At 63.3% G+C, this 16,734-nt stretch overlaps 1 protein-coding gene across 1 annotated transcript in view; it reads left to right on the top strand.

Moving 5' to 3' along the window:
• Nucleotides 1-464: 464 nt before the first annotated feature.
• The window catches only part of DCTN1 (dynactin subunit 1), a gene marked incomplete in the record, with an annotated part of 40,821 nt that continues 24,551 nt past the window's right edge, over nt 465-16,734 (top strand). The window contains 4 exon segments of the mRNA XM_021382596.1: nt 465-817; nt 6,201-6,449; nt 9,614-9,692; nt 11,450-11,481. Coding sequence (XP_021238271.1) covers nt 785-817; nt 6,201-6,449; nt 9,614-9,692; nt 11,450-11,481 — 393 coding nt within the window.

The following is a 16,734-nucleotide window of genomic DNA, read 5'->3' on the forward strand; positions in this document are numbered from 1 at the left end:
CAGAGCCCCGTCCCTGCCCTGGGCCGCCTTCCTGCCCGGCCTCTCCTTCCTAATGCAAACCTCTGGCTCTGCACCGGGCATCACGGCAGCTGGCTCGGAGCTTGGAGCTCTCCTTGGCCCTTTGTGGAACATTTGGAACTTGTCTGCAGCTGTGCAGGAGACGAGGGACGCCGCGGTCGGGGCGTTGCTGCGGTTTGTTGGCGTGCCCGACCGTCACTTTGGGTTCCTCCACACCCCCCCGGGGACCCCCCGGGCACGGGCGCTTTTCCCTGCGGGCGGCTCCTTGCCCTCCCTGTGGGCACTGCAGTCGGCCGGGTGCTAGGGGTGGGCTTTGGGGCTGCACGAGGTGCTTGGGCTCTTCGCCCCGTACCCGGCTGCCGGGAGCGATGACTTCGGTTGGGCATGTATTCCAATCGAGGAGCGGGAGGGTGCGTGGGTCTGTTCCCCGGGCTGGCTGCTGGCAGGCAGAGCACGGTGCAGCCCTCGCTGCGGCGGCGGCCCAGCCGGCAGCGCTAGGACCCCGCGGGCTGCGGCGCGGTGACAAGTCGGAGCGCAGGAGCGCAGCTCCGTCAGCTGGGCTGGATTCCTGCGTCCCTGTGCCGGAGCATCCTCCGCCGGAACGGAGCTCTCTGCCCTCTCGCTGCGACCCGGTGGAGCGCGGCCGGGCCCGAGGAGATCGGCCGCAGCCTGAAAGCCCGCGCCGCGCCGCCGCCAGCCATGAGCTGAGGCCATTATTTAGGAATCATAATACATCGCTAGGATAAAGGGCGACGGCGGCCGCAGCATGGCCCAGAGCAAGAGGCACCCGCACGGCCGGGTAAGTTGGGGGAGGGAACTTACGGCCCAACTCCTGGCGGTCGCTGCGGTGGGAGACGCGGGTGTTGTTGTGCTGGGGTGCGGGTTGCGCTTCCCCTGCTTCCCTGCGTCCTGAGCGCGGTGCTCCGCGCCCTGCCGTGGCCGTGAGGATGTGCAGTGGGGCCTCTCGCTGCCTCCTTTGGGTTTAAATGAGCCTTTCCGTGCTGGTAACGATCCAGGATAATGTGCCGAGCCGTCAGCGAGCTCCGCATGGCAGGATCTCTCAGCACAAAGATTCCGGCTCGTTTTCCTGCTGCGTCGTGGTTTTTCTCCCTCTGTGCTGATCCCCCGGGCCGCGTGGCGAGGCGCCGAGCCCCCCCAAGTGCCTGCAGACCTCGGCCAGGCTCTGCTGTGCTGCGGAGAGCCCGATGCGGGCAGCACGGCCCGGGCCTGGCAGCGCGGCCTTCCACCCGCCTGGCCTCTGTCACTCTGCGTGGTGCTGCCGCTGGGTCCCAGCGCCCGGGCTGTGCAGGCAGGGCTGTGTGGGCCGGGCTGTGGGCTCTGTGGGCTGTATGGGCCGTGTGGGCCGGGCTGTGGGCTCTGTGGGCTGTATGGGCCGTGTGGGCCGGGCTGTGGGCTCTGCTGAGCGCTGCGTGGCCGGGTGAGCAGGAGGTGAAGGCCGTGCCCAGCAGCTGCAGTTCCGAGGCCGGGAAGCTGTTTTACGGATGGGCAGAGCGTTTCTGCATGGCCACGTGCTCCCGTGGGCTGGGAATTGTCCTCGCACCGACGGGTGCTGCCCAGCTCCTCCGTTTGCAGCTGGCAGTGGGTGCCGTGGGGCTGCCCATCACCTGCCATGAGTGGCATTGCGTGCCGTGCCTCGGTGGCAGCAGGGCTTAGCGTGAGCGGAGTTATCTGCGGGCCCGGGTCGCGCTTTGCTCTGAGACCAATGGCATTTTAACCCGTGGCTGTGCCTCCTCACCGGAGCGCAGCCTCCGTGTTCCAGGTGTGCCCGGAACTTCAGAGCTGTGCTGTGAGTGACAGTTTGAGGCGCAGTCGCTGGCGTCAGCAGCCTGGGGTGATGTGAGCGCTGCAGACGTGAGAAAATACTTCTGCACTGAGATAAGGCCTCGGTGTGAGGGGGCAGAGCCCCCGGCCGCGCTGCCCGGAGCGGTGTGTGTGGACTCTCCCCTCCTGGAGAGCTCAGAGCCACCTGAATGGCACGGGCTGCGTGCGCTGGGGTTGGGCCGGAGGATCCAGGCTCCCCCGGTCTGTGATGAGCCCACATTGGGTCACCTGTGCCGGGGGAGCCGGGCGCCGGAGCTCTGTTTGGACAAAGCACGGCAGAGACCCAAATCACGCTCACATCTCAAGCTGAGCCCCCTGGAATTACATCTGTTTTTCGTGGGCTGCTAATGAGCGGCTTTGGACAACTGGGGAAATGGTTTGAAAATCTGTGTGATTCTTTGGATGGGGTAAAAATGGGGAAGCAGCGTGTTGCTGAGAGGCAGCAGGCAGCGTTTGGGCAGCGCCGCTGCTCCAGGTGCCCTGCTCCTGTTGCTGCAGCCCAGGGTCCCACCTGGCCTTCCCTAAGGGCTCGAGCTGTCCCTGGCTCTCACCTTGTGCCACTTGGCCCTGCTGTTGTGCAAGGCTCTGCTGGAGCTGCCTCAGCCCTGTGGTCCCCATCCTCTTCAGTGACAGAGCTCATAGGGCTGGGAGGGACCTCTGCAGCTCCCCCAGCCCAACCCCCAGCCCGTTCCCCACAGCAGCTGCACACAAAGCGTCCAGGTGGGTTTGGGTTTCTCCAGGAAGGAGACCCCACACCCCCTGGGCTCTGTGCCAAGGCCGTGCCCCACTCACAGCACAGCTCTGCCCCACACTCAGACAGAGCTCCCCGGGCTCCGTCCTGTGCCTGCTGTGCCTGTCCTGGCGCTGGGCACCAGAGAACAGAGCCCGGCCCCATCACCCCCATCACCGCTCACGTCCCCTCAGCCTTCTGTCCTCCAGGTGCACAGCCCCGGGGCTCTCAGCCCGTCCCCACCAGGAGCTGCTCCAACTGGGGAGCCCCGCACTGGGCGCAGTACTCCAGCGGCAGCCTCCCCAGGGCAGAGCAGAGCAGAGCAGAGGGGACGAGCCCCTCCCTGCCCTGCTGGCCGCGCTCTGTGCGGTGCCCCCGGGACCCGTGGGCCTTCTGGGCCACCAGGGCGCCCTGCTGGCTCGTGCTCACCCCGCTGGCCACCGGGACCCGCGGCTCCTTCTCCGCTCAGCTCCTCTCCAGCAGCCCGGCCCCAACCTGTGCTGTCGCTGCGGCTGTTCCTCCCCAGGTGCAGGGCCCTGCGCTGCCCGTGTTGAACCCCCCCAGGTTCCCTTCCTCCCAGCTCTCGGCCTGCCCAGGATGCTGGATGGCAGCACCACCTTCTGATGTGCCGTCTACTCATTCCAGCTTTGTGCCATCACCCAACATGCTGACGGTGCCTCTAGTTCTCCATCCAGCTCAATGATGAAGATGTTGAACCAGCCCCCACCAACGTGGTGCTCCCATGCCCTGGCTGGGGTTTCCTGCACAGCTCCGTGTGCCTGCAGGCCTGGAGCAGAGCAGCCTTGCTCCCAGCAGGTCATGCCCACTGCAGGCTCGGTGGGGCCGCCCTGCTGCTGCTGCATCCCCAGCCCAGATTTGTTTTTTTTTTTTTTTTTTTAATTAAGAAACCTTATTTGATAGATTTACAAAGTTGTTAGAGTTTTATATTGGAGACTGAAAATGCACGGCCCTACTTTCGTTAGGTTTAATTGCATTCGGTTTTTCAACACTAATGCGATCGCAGAGCTGAGAAAGGTGTCAGCTTGCTTTGTTACTGTCTTGCGTTGGTGCGTGCCCATGTGTTGTTAATTGGCTGCTGTGTTAATTATAACATCTAGTGGCTCAAGTGATGAATGGGGCACGAGACCGACCGTGTTGGTGCAGCCAGGCAGTGAATGAGGACACAGCTTCTGTAGGAGGTGCTGTGGTGACTGGGGTGGGTCTGCAGGCAGGCTGGGCTGTGGGGCAGGGTTCTGCCTAGACTGGGGCTGGGCTGTGCTGGAGAAGCACCAGGGATGCAGAGGAGCTGGGAGGGGGCTGCTGCCAGCCCGGCTCTGCCCCATTCAGCGCTGTAACTCTGAGTGTCTGATCTCTGAGGGTCAGAGAACCGTAGGACCATGGCACGGTTGGGTTGGACGGGACCCCCCAGCTCCCCACCCCGCTGTGGGCTGAGTGTCCCTGCAGCTCAGGGCCCATCCACGGCCTCAGTCACCACCAGGGACGGGGCACCCACAGCTCTGGGTGATGCCGGGGCCTCACCATAAAGAATTTCCTCCTCACATCTGACCCACACCTCTGTTAATGGGGTGGGGTGGGAGTGCTGCCCTTCACGATGGGATGTGCCCGTTGCTCGTGTTGTGCTGTTTTCAAGGCAGCCTCTTGTGCTTTCCCTGCACGGCAGGGATGCGGCACCCTGCCTCATTTCCAAAGGAAAATGCTGGAACCTGTGGAAATGAATCTTGGGGAGGGAGCGCTACCTGAGCTGGCAGTTTTTTTTCCAGTCTACTCACCAGATTTGCGGTAGATCTGCATGATGTTGTGCTTTGCTCTCGTAATGCAGATGATTTCGGCTGTCTGTGTGCACGGCTGCAGAGGAGAGCTGAGTGTCGGGCAGGAAGCTCACGCACCCGGGGCTCCGGTTTGGCTTTTCCAGCAGCTGAACTGCAGAGCGGGGGCTGCCCGGTGCCGGGGTGGCTGTGTGCCATGCGTGGGTCCCGGGGGGGAGCTGGGGGCCCCTCGGAGCGCCCAAAGCCGCCGTGTCAGCCCGCAGAGCCCGACGTGCCATTGCAGCAGGGCGTGCTTGCTGAGGCCGCTTCTCCGCTGCTTCTCCCTCTGTGCAGAAAAACGAGGCTCTAACAGCTCAGAGGGTGCAGTGGCAGAGCCTGGCCGGGCTTTGCCTCTGAGCTTGTACCCCATAGTGCCCCACTTCTCCCCCCCGTGTGGGCACTCGGCAGCCCCAGAGGTGGCCCCGCTGCCGGTGTGCGGCGTCGCCAGGGCGAGCTGCGAGGTGTCATCGCTGAAGCAGCGCAACGCCGAGTGCTGCTGCTGCCTGAAGGGAGTGCAGCCAGAGGGGCTCAGTTCCGCGGCGGGGAAGCCCGAGTTTTGCCTTAAGAATTAGAAGTGAGCCTACGTGGGCGCGCTGGGGCGGGTTGGGAAGAACCCAGGGCTCCTCTCCAGCCCTCCCCGCTCTGCGATCGGCTTGTGTGCAAAACTGCTGTCCCGGTTCTCGGTGGGAGCGCCGTGGGCACGCTCTGCACTCCCACGTGCAGGAGGAGGTGGCTGTGTGCTGCTGTGTGCTGCTGTGTGCTGCTGTGTGCTGGCACGGGCTCGCGTTTCTGCACCCCGGGAGCAGCGGTGGCTCCCGGCTCGTTGCCCTGCCTGCTGCTTGCCCGTGCCTGCCCGGCTGCAGCTGCCCCGTGCCTGGCTGCCAGCAGCGAGGCCGCCTCCTGTTGTCCGCTCTGCGCTGCAGAGCGCTTGTCTGAACACAGGGAGCGTTCTGTCACGTAGGCCAAACCCGGCAGCAATCAAAACGAGATGATTTCTGCGCCGCGAACGGAACGACGGGGAGATGGGCTGGTGGGGAGATGGGCTGGCGGGAAGGCCGGGCTCTGCTTTGTTTTGGGGGCCGGCGTGAGGACGGCACCACGCTGTCACGCTGAGCAAAGTCACTTACCCCCTCACATCCCATTTATATAAAGCAGCCGCCTTGCAAGAGCTGGGCTTGTGGAGAGACAATTGGTACAGCGGTGCTTCAGCAATTACGATGTATAGTTAGTACAGCTGCGTGGCAAAATAGTTGTAATTTCAGCTGTTTTTCTCAGGCGGGAGGCAGCACTGGGTAGCGGGGGAGAAGATCTCAGTGCATGTCTTGCAGCCCCCTCCCCTAAATTGCACTAGATTTGTAGATGTGTGACGCTGAGGGTCTCAAGTGCTGTGGTCGAGCTCCTCGCCCATCACCTTATCAGTGCTTATCATCACTCTAACAGGACTGGTCAGCATCAGTAATAACCTGAGCAGTAAGGCAGTGAGAGCTGCACCGACGGCTGCTGCTGAGCTCATCTTTGCCAAAGCTGCCCAAGTCCTCTAAAACCTCCCCAAACCGGGGCTGTGTCCTGCTGTGCCTGCTGAGGGCTGAGCAGCAGGCAGCGCTCCTGCTGCACTTCCTGGCAGCTGTAGCAGTAGCAGTGATGTCCCAGCACTCCCGGGTGCACCCTGCTGTGCAGGGAGCGGGGCAGCACCCTGCACCCCCCCCCCCCCCCCTCCACCCATTCCTCCCCGTGTCCATCACCCTCAGTTAACGTGCTGTGCTGCTGTTTCCCTCTGCCCGCAGGCATCCAGCGCCGGCCCCAGGATGAGCGCGGAAGCGAGCAGCAAGCCCCTGAAGGTGGGCTCCAGAGTGGAGGTCATCGGGAAGGGGCACCGTGGGACCGTGGCCTACGTCGGGGCCACCCTGTTTGCCACGGGCAAGTGGGTCGGGGTCATCTTGGACGAAGCCAAGGGCAAGAACGATGGCACCGTGCAGGGCAGGAAATACTTCACCTGCGAGGAGAACCACGGCATCTTCGTGCGGCAGTCGCAGGTACGCTTCATCACACGCATGCCCTGCCATGGCCTCCGCTCACCGGGCTCGTGGTCGCTTGGCCCTTAGAGGAGCGTGGGGGAGGAATGCCCGTCCTTCGTTCCCAGCGAGCGCAGTGCTGCAGAATGTAGGGGTTTGATTGGAAGGGACCCTCAAAGGCCATCTGGTCCCACCCCCTGCAGTGAGCAGGGACACCCACAGCTCCATCAGTGCCTGGAGCCCCATCCCCTTCCTTCTCACAGCCCCTTTAGATACTGAAGGCCGCTCCCAGCTCTCCCTGGAGCCTTCTCCTCTCCAGCTGCGCAGCCCCAGCTCTCAGACTGTCTTTGCAGGGAGGTGTTCCATCCCTGGGATCGTTTTTGTGGCCCTCCTCTGGACACACTCCAGCAGCTCCGTGTCTCTCTTGTGCTGAGAACCCCACATTTGGACACGGTGCTCCGGGTGAGGTCTCCCAGCTCAGGTCCCTTCCTGACCTGCTGGCCGCGCTGCTCTGGTTGTGGCCCAGGGCACTGTTGGCTTTAGGGCTGTGAGGCCACACTGCTACCTCGTGTCCAGCTGCCATCCTCCGTTGCCCCAGGTCCATCTTGACAGGGCCGTGCTCTGTCCCTACATCCCCAGCTTGCACTGACAGCAGGGGTTGCCTCGACCCAGGTGCAGACCTTGCACTTGGCTTTGCTGGATCTCATGAGGTTCACTGCTCAGCCTCCAGGTCCCTCTGATGGCATCCTGTCCCTCGGGTCTGTCCACTGCAGCCCAAGCTTGGTTCACCCACAGACTGCTGAGGGTGCTCTTGGTCCCACTGTCAGTGTGATGATGAGGACACTGAAAAGCACCGGTCCCAGTAGTGACCCCTGAGGGACACGCTGTCACCGATCTCCACCCGGACACTGAGCCATTGACCACCACTCTCTGTGAGTGATCTCACAACCAGTTCCTCATCTGTCAAGCAGTCTGCCTGTCAAATCTGTATCTTTGCAATTTAGAGAGGATGTTATGGGGGGCTGTGTCGCAGGCCTTGCAGAAGTCCAGACAGATGACACCAGTGGCTCTTCGGTGGCCCATGTCCATCGGCGCAGTCACACCGCTAGGTTGGCCAGGCAGGACCTGCCCTTGGTGGGGCCTTGCTGGTTCTCCCTGTCACCTCCCTCTCTTCCCTGCACCGCAGCGTGGTTACTGGGGGGCTCTGCTCTGTGGTCTTGGTGCTGGCACAGCTGCCCAGAAAGCTGTGGCTGCCCCATCTCTGGTGGCATTCAAGGCTGGGTTGGATGGGATCCTGGGCAGCCTGAGCTGGCTAGTGGCAACCGTGCCATGGCAGGGGGTTGGCACTTGGTGGTCTTTAAGGTCCCCTCCAGCCTGAGCCAGATCTTCCCCTGCGCAGAGGTGAGGCTGACCGCTCAGGGTTCCCTGCGTTGTCCTTTCCACCCTTGTGTGTGTGACCATCTTCCATCATGTGAGGGAAGGGGCGGCTGCAGGCGGCCGCAGGGTCCTCACTGCAAAGTGCTGCTGGCAGCAGGGCTCGCTCTGCTCCTCACCTCCTCTGCCTGTTCCCCTGAGCAGCTCCATCAGCCCAAGTGAAGTGTGTTCAGACGAGGTGGGTCAGTCAAGTTTGAATTCCAGACAGCGTGGAGTGGTTTCATTTCCCCTCTGAACTGCGGAGTACAAGCCTGCCTGCTGCACGCCGCCTCCGAGCTACGGGCAGAAAAGGAGGGGGCCCGGGGCTGGGTGCTTGCCTGGAAGTCGGTCAGAACTTCCCTTAAACATTGCTTCCCTTACAGTAAATATACTCCATGAGTTGGGTTGAGCTGCTGAGCTTGTTACCCACATTCCACGGGTAGGAACTCGCCATCTGCTTGCGTGCAGGCGGGTCTTTGCCATTCCAATTTCTGTGCACAGTGCAGCACCACGTGGTGATGTCGCTCCTCAGTCCCACAGCTCCAATGCTCCTGGTGCTCAGCCACGGCACGGTGCTCGGCTGCTGCCCCTCGGCACAGCACGGCCCTGGGAAGCCTGGGAGCGGTGCCACCTCCCCTGCCCTATCACTGTCTCCCTCCTGTAACGCTGGTGCTGGTGAACCCTCGCAGCATTCCGAGTCTTCCCATTGATGGATGACGGGTAGAGGTGTTGTCGTGCAGCCAGCCCTGCACAGAGGGGGGCAGCTCCCGAGCTCTGCGCTCAGCGCTGCGTTGCTGGCTGCGTGGGCAGTGGGTGCTCGGGCTGCAGTCACTGTGAGTAGGACTCTGTATGCACCACGTGGAAGCGTTGTCGTTGGCTCTGACATCAGGTGGGGTTTCTCTGCTCCTGCTGGGCAGAGCCTTCGCCTGATCCTGCTTTGGCAGCGCTCCCCGTGCCCCTCTCCAGCACAACCCACAGCCGTGTTCTGGTCAGCAGCTCCGCTCCCGGGAGCCCCTTGCTGCACGCTGGGGCCAAACCTCTGTGTGCGGTGCAGCTCATGGGCTCTGCTGCTCAGCTCTGTTCTCATGGCGGGGCCGTGCAAACCTCTGCCTTGAGACGTTGCTCATCGGATGGGCGCCTGGGTCAGCGGCGCACTCACAGCATGGGTGCGAGGGAACCTTCCCTTTCCCCGCTCTGGGCGCTGTGGTTTCAGTGTTTTCAACGTTGATGCGACTGCTGTGATTCCTGTGCCACCGTCTCGGTCCTTCTGTCCCTCTGGGAGCACGCTGCTGGCACTGGGGCTCCTTCCCAAGTGACAAACCGTGGCTGGCAGCTCACGAGGGGTTCGCTCTCCTGTCCAGCTCAGCCGTGTCTGCTCCTTGGGCTTCGCAGCAGAGCTGGGCAACTTTCAGCGTGCGCAGCGCAAACCCCGCGCTGGCTGCCGGCGTTCCGGGCACCAGAGCAAGGAGTGTTCCTTCTGCAGGACAGGAGCTGGAACTTGTGGAATCGCAGAACGTCCCAAACTGGAAGGGGGACCCATAGGGGTCACCGAGTCCGAGTGCCGGGCTGGCAATCCCTGGGTTTCAGCTTCCTGCCTTCCCCGTGTGAGCGTGTGACGGTTCCATGAAGCTGGCGCTTCCAGGTGGCCAAACACTGGGACTTGATCAGCTCAGATACAAACCCGCATCAGAAACGCGCAGCGTGCTGCGGAGCCGGGCGCGTGACGTGACCACGCTTGATTTTGGCACTAACGGTGGTGAACCCTTTTCCAGATCCAGGTTTTTGAAGATGGAGCTGACACCACGTCCCCAGAGACCCCGGAGTCGGCCGCGCTGAAGGTCCCCAAGCGAGGTAGGGTGCGCGCCGGCCTCGCTGCGGCCGTGGGGTGCTGTGCCCGGGGATGGGGTGGCGAGGAGCGCGGGCTGGGCTGGGCTGGGCTGCTCCGTGGCTAGGCACACACCGTTGAGCCTGCCTCCCGCTGGCAGCCTCGTGCTGGCGCCTTGGGGGCTGCTGTTTCTCCCTCTGGGCAGGCATCCTTCTCTCTGAGCCTCTGCTTTTGTTGAGCAATTGTTCGGTGCTGCATTTAGGGATCCTAGAAAAGAGCTCTGACGGTTTCCCATCCCGGACAGCTCGCGGGCAGCGCGTGCCGAGCTGAGGGGTTCTGTCTGCGGGCATTTGCTGGACGCGTACTGGTTCCGAGTGCGGTTGCTTCCTTTGTTTTTTTCCCCTCTCGTGGCCGACGGAAACTGAAATTTCCCTTTGCTTGGCAAAGAGAGCCACCATTCAGCTGCATCACAGCACCGTTAAGGTTGGAGAAGCCCTCCAAGATCCCCACCCCGCCGTGCCCACTGGCCATGGCCCCCAGTGCCACATCCCCACGGCTCTGGGACTCTTCCGGGGACGGTGACCCCCCCTCCCTGGGCAGCCCACGCTGGTGCCTCACTGCTCTCTCTGAGGAGAAATTGTTCCTAATCTCCAACCCGAGCCCTCCTGGCACAACGTGAGGCCATTATTGAATGTGCCCAAAGGCGGCGAGGTTGGTGATGGGGCTGTGAGTGGAAATATTCAATGCTTGTACGATCTTTTCACTCTTCCTCGGATCAGAGAAGGTGAAGGCACAGTTTTTCTTGCTACAATTCTGTACTCACCACCCGGTACCAGGAACTTGGTGGGGTTTTCCCCGCTTCTCCTTAGGTCTGCGCATTGCGAGTCTCAGTGTATCTGCAGGAATCAGTTGGTAACCGGCCTGTATCGAGGGACAGCACTGTCCTGGGAGGAGCCCCCAGCCCGTGCTGCTGTCACTGCAGCCATTGCCCGCTGCCCTCTCCCCCCTCCGCCCGCTCCCATTCAGCACCCAATGCATAAACCCCGTGTGGTTGGAGCTGTGCTGCGGCACAGAGCGTTCAGCTGATGGGGACGGTGCCGGGCAGGAGGTGCTGGTGCTTACAGGAGTTGCCATGGCAATGGCAGTGCCCGCTGCTGCAGTATCCATGCGGATTGCCCAGCCCTGCTTGCAGCCCTGGGCCCACTGAGCACCCGGACTGCAGCACTGTTGGTGCCTGGGGAGGGCGGGGTTGGGCATTGAGCATCGTCACTGCTCTTTGACGCTGCGCATTTGCTCTCTGGGTAATGGGGATTTGCTCCCTGCTCAGCCCGGGCTGTGCCAGCTGTGTGGGTGGACGTGGTGCACGTGGCTCCAGCAGTGCAGGGCGTCCCGGGGCAGAGCTGTGCTGCTGGATGTGGGGAGTGTTCCTGCGGGGCTCGTCCTGGAGCACAGTGATCCATGTGCTGCTCCGGGTCGCCGTGTGCTTCCCACAGAGGATGCGCTGCGGGACCTGGTGCTCCCTGAGCTGTGTCAGAGCTTTGGCTTCTCCCCCAGACGCTGTCTGCAGCTCTCATGGGAGTCCCTGCTCCTCCACACCCGTGCCCCGTCACAGCCCCATAGCCTGGTTCCTTTACCACAGCTCCGTGCTCCCCTCTTCCCTCCGGCACAAACACGTGATGGGTCCTTTCCGCGTGTCCTGTCCCCGCGCAGCCCCTCGGTGCACGGCTCGGGCCGGGCTCCTTTGTGCCAGCACTGACAGTTTTGTTTCTCTTCTCCTCCGCAGATTCCCTGGACGCCTCCAAAGGCAGCAAACTGGTGAGTGCTGACCCCACGCCACCGCCAGCTCCCTCTGCAGCACGGGGCGGTGGGGGAGGCGGATCCGCACGTGCCACTCGCCCTGTTCTCCTTTCCTTTGGCTTGTATCACCTCTCCAAGAGCTCCAGTCCCAGCAGGAAGGGCAGGGTTCCTCCAGCCTCTCTCCCATTTGGCCCTTTTCAGCCCGCTCCTTCTCAAACCCCTGGGAAGCGCAGTCCCAAGAAAAGTGGTTTTTTGGTTGATGGCAAGAAACCAGGAGGTTGCAGGAAGCAGATTCCCAGAGCGCCGCTGTCTGCGCTACGCCCAGAGCTCGGCCAGCACTGCAGCACGAATGCCCCGTGTGCTTCATGCCTCTGCTCCTTAAAAAACAAAGAGAAAAAACACCCACCCCTGCAGGAGCAGCGTGCCCCTCGGGGCGTTTGAAACCCTGGGGCTCACAGGGGAAGCTGAGCGTCGCTGCCAGGAATGCCAGTGGTTGAGGCGTTGTTGTGGCTGTGTTGCACCGATGGGCCGTGCATCTCAGGAGCAGCAGGAATCGGAGCGGGTCCCCATGTTGTCACTGACCGCTCCGAGCCCAGCGGGCCCTAGGGGATGGGGTGGGGGGAAACCCCTTCCTGCCTTCCACTGAGGAGGTGGGGGCATTTTGCAGGGTGCTGAGCGCTGCTTGGCCGTCCTGCTGGCTCAGCGCCTGCCACTGCAGCCTCTGCGCTGGTGGGACCTCGTCCCCCTGTGCTTCCCACCTGTGACCTGTGGCATCCTGGTCCCCGGCTTTAGTTGTGCGCTGGGGTTGGCACACGGCTGCTGCTGCTGGGACGGGGGGGGGTGGTGCCGGGCTCTGCACTGCGGGGCTGTGGCCGCCGTCCTGCTGCCCCCTGGCTGCTCCCTTCCCTTCCTGAGGCTCCGAAGGTGAATTGGGGCTTTGCTGCTGGTGCTGGCACACCGCTCCTCCCGGAGCCTCTTGACGCTGCCGTGGTGGGGATGCTTTGGGTGTTGCATTCCCTGCAAACCAGCCGTTCTGCCCCGCTCGCCCTCCACGCCTGGGTTCCTCACAGTGGCTCTCTGGTTCCCGGTGCCTGCAGGGCTGTGTTCCCAGCCCTATGGGTGCCCAGCTTGGGGCTCACACAGCACAACACGCCGACGTCTCCTGCGCTCCCCACGCCGCCCCGGTGTCACACAGCCCCGCTGCAGCCACCTGCCTGCTGCCCTCAGCAGCATCTTGGTGCCCCGGGTCCTGGGGCTGCCTGAGTTTGTGCATCCCGAGTTGGGAGGGACCCATAAGAACCATCAAGTCCAACTCCTGGCTCTGGCAGCACCGCTGTGTCTGAGACAGTTGTCCCCACGCTTCTTGAGCTCTGGCAACAGAGCCCCATTTCCTGACATGGTTCCTGGAGGTGGGTGCAGCGCAGGAGCCTCGGGACTCGGGGCCCTCTCTGCAGGAGGGAAGTTCTCCTCCAGTGACAGTGCAGCACGTGGAGCCCACACGAGCAGGGTGGGACGGCTTCCTCCTGGTGTCAGGGAAGGGGCCTCACGGTGCAGGATGTGGGCTTTGCTGGGGGGGGAGCGTTCAGGGTGGGTGGAAGAGCCCCCAGCCCCCCTAGATCGCCGTGCTGAGAGCTCCCGAACGCAGAGCTTAGTGCTGCTTCAACCCACTGCTCCTTGTTGGGGTGAAGGAGACTAGAGCTGCCCCCCTTCTGCTGGAAGAAACACGGCCCTGCTTTTTGTTGCGGGCGTTCCAAAATTTCCCTTTCCACAAAAACGAGCAATTAGGTCCTTTCTAATGAGGGCGCCTCGAGCCGTTCTGTAGAGGAGGGGAGCACTCGTTGCTGCCTGGTGAGAACATCAAGCCCTGCAGGTCTCTGCTTCTATGGGGCCTGGAGAGTGGGAGTGCGGGCGGTGTGGGGGGCACTGCCAGGGGTTTGTGCAGGCTGGGAGTGGGGCTGGGCTGCTGGGGACCCCCCCTGCTGGCACAGTGCTGGGGGCTGCTGCTGTGCCTTCCTTGCAGCACGCCCTGAGCCCGAGCTGCTGTGCTGGCTCAGTTTGGAAGCCGAGCCGGCGGCGCTGGTGTTCACTGGGGGGTTGAAAACACTCCGCTGCCTGCTTTCCTTTCTTAAGCCCCCGTGCGTTCGTTTAAGTCGGTCTGAATGCATTCCTCGTTCTGGCCGTACGTGGTTTTGCAGCCCGGTGGATGCACACCCGGCTCGAACGGCGGTGGTGGCTGAGCAGAGCCGTCCTTACCGCCGCCGTGCAGCGCCGGGAGCTCTAACTCTCAACCTTTTATTTCCTCCTCATGCAGCGTGGAGCCAAACCCAAAAAGGTGGTGCGTTTTTGACACTCTGTGTGTTCCGTCCCGGCCGCATGCATCGCCACGGGTCATCCCAGCCCCTCCCCCCCCCCCCCGCTCCATCTCCAGCTGCATGTCTGCTCGTTGCATGCCCCCCCAGCCCCGCAGCTCAGTGCTGTACCCGTGGTCGCTTCCCAGCTCGGCCGATTGGTGGACGAGCTTGCCCGCCGTGCTGGCAGCAGGCCCGGAGGTGGGAAGGCAAGGCTTTGCTCTCAGCGCAGCCGTGAGGACGTCCCGCTGCCCCGTTCATGGCAGTGGGCTCGCAGCTCTCGGTGCTGGTGCTGGGGGCTGTGCCCAGCGCCTCTCCCCGCACAGGGCAGGTCGGGTTTGGTGACGGGCTGTGCTGCCACGGGGCCGCTGCGGGCCCTTCACGGGCATGCATAGCGCTTCTGTGGGCAATGCACGGTAACGCTGCACTGGAGAGCAGCGGTGAAAGAGCGAAAGGTGAGAGCTGGGGCAGGTGCCATGCCACCAAGGAGCGTGCTGCGGTGACCTGGGGACGGGTCGCTGCTGCGTGCGGGGCTGCAACTTCCCACAAGGTAAGGACCCCGTGCAGCCCAAAGTGTGCAGTGCCCGGCACTACACCTGCGGTACCGCTCGCTGCCAGAGGCAGCTCAAACTGCGTGGGGAGAGGGAGAGATGGATCATCTCCTGCAAGGAGAGAGTGGTAGTTCCCTGCAGGCTGCCTAGGGCTGGGTTTGTTTGCCACGCAAGGAGGGAAGAGCCGGTCTCTCAGAGCTGGGGCTGGCACAGCGCGGTGCGAGCACCGGAACCGTACCTGCGTGGTCCTCTGCCGACAGCGGGGTCCTCTGCTCCTTTCCAGCTGCTTCCATTCGATCTTTGGGCAGGAAGATCTGAGCAGCAGCGGTTCTGCTCTGTCAGGGATCCATGAGCGGGCAGCAGCCCCTGCCTGCATTCCTCCCGCGCACGAGGCCGGGGCCGTGCATGCGTTCCCTGCGCTTGCAGGCTCGGTCCTGGCCGTGCTGGTTCGCATGCAGCTTGTGCTCACGCGGCTGCTCCTGCCTCTGTCGCAGGGAAGAGCTGCTCCGTTTGGGTGCTTTGTTTCTTCACCTTCCAGCCCCCCGTCCTGGGGGCTGTGGGGGCAGTTGGGCTGCCTGCAGGTCGTGCTGCCATCTGCTCGCGGCTGTGTGCTGCTTTGTAGCAGTGGCGGTGTGCAGAGCTGTGCTGAGCTGTGCTGAGCGTGGAGGAAGGAGGGTGCAGGCAGGGCTCAGTCCGTCTGCGTTCCTTCATCGCCGTGCCCGCTCCCCCTGCCTCCACTGCTCTTGGCATTGCGCAGCTGTGTGAGAATCGCGGTCCGCTTGGCACGGCCACGAGTAGCCAGCATTATTAGCAGGTAAATCCTTATTCCTGAGATTGAGGTAGCTCTGCGCATGTTAAATATAGACTTAATCGCGTTACAGGGTGCTGCTTGCTGCCTTCCTGTGCCAGATGTCCCTGTTCCCCGAGCCACGTCCCCTCTCCTCGCACCCTTTGCCTTGCTTTTGCTGCTACCCTGGGGCCTCGCCGTGGCACTCACTGGGAGCAGGTGTGAGCTGAGCTCGTGGCTGTCGTGGCCTCTGCAGCCGATGGCACGGCCCTGGTGCTGACATGTGCTGTGACACTGACCTGTACCGTGACAACTGTGTGATGCCAGCACTGTGGGGCTCCAGCCATGGGGCAGCCCCATGCTGCGTGAGGCCGTGGCTGTGCCGGGGCCGGGTGAAGCCGGGGGTTCTCACTCACTCTGAGCCGGGCATTGCCTGGCCCCGGGCGTGGGGCTGGTGCCCGGGGTGCTGGCGTGGGGAGGGCGCTCAGGGCTGCAGGAAGGGCCGGGCGGAGAGGTGTGAAGGGATGCAAAGTGCAGTGGTTGCGTTTTGCTCAGGGAGCCTGTGAGCTGCCCGGCCTGCGAGCCGAGCCAGCCTGCAGCAGCCGGAGCCGGAGCCGTGCCTGCTTGGTTCTGTGTGATGGGTTGGCGTTGTTCCTGCTCCAGTGGCATCCCCGCTGCTTTCACCGTTCCAGCTGGAGCTGGATTTTAAGTGTTTTGTTTAGAGCACAACGGATCTGTGATGAGCGCAGCTTCATCTCCCCCATCATCCCCTGGTCCCGTGTGACCCTCCCGTGTCCCCCCGCTCTGTGCCGGGCAGCAGATGGGCTCTTCAGCTCTGTGAGGGGACGGGGCCGTGCTTCCAGATGGCTCCTTTGAAAGAAGGGGGGCCGGCTCAGGCCCTGTTAATCTTTTAAAGGAAGGAGTAATCCGATTATCTCACAGAGCGTGCCTCACGTCTGAGCTGCCCACACCGCGTCCTGCAGAAGGCTCTGAGAGGGCAGGAGCACAGAGTCACAGAGCTCATAGGGCTGGGAGGGACCTCTGCAGCTCCCCCAGCCCAACCCCCAGCCCGTTCCCCACCGCAGCTGCACACAAAGTGTCCAGGTGGGTTTGGGTTTCTCCAGGAAGGAGACCCCACACCCCCTGGGCTCTGTGCCAGGGCTGTGCCCCACTCACAGCACAGCTCTGCCCCACGCTCGGACGGAGCTCCCCAGGCTCCATCCTGTGCCCGCTGCCCCTGTCCTGGTGCTGGGCACCACGGAACAGAGCCTGGCCCCATCCTGTGCCCCATCCCTGCAGATCCCCCCCAGCACCGCTCACATCCCCTCAGCCTTCTGTCCTCCAGGTGCACAGCCCCGGGGCTCTCAGCCCGTCCCCACCAGGAGCTGCTCCAACTGGGGAGCCCCGCACTGGGTGCAGTGCTGCAGCGGCGGCCTCCCCAGGGCAGAGCAGAGCAGAGCAGAGGGGACGAGCCCCTCCCTGCCCTGCTGGCCGCGCTCTGTGCGGTGCCCCCGGGACCCGTGGGCCTTCTGGGCCACCAGGGCGCCCTGCTGGCTCGTGCTCACCCCGCTGGCCACCGGGACCC

The sequence above is a fragment of the Numida meleagris genome, unplaced genomic scaffold (assembly GCF_002078875.1).
Source record: "Numida meleagris isolate 19003 breed g44 Domestic line unplaced genomic scaffold, NumMel1.0 unplaced_Scaffold250, whole genome shotgun sequence".
Classification (NCBI taxonomy): Eukaryota; Metazoa; Chordata; class Aves; order Galliformes; family Numididae; genus Numida; species Numida meleagris.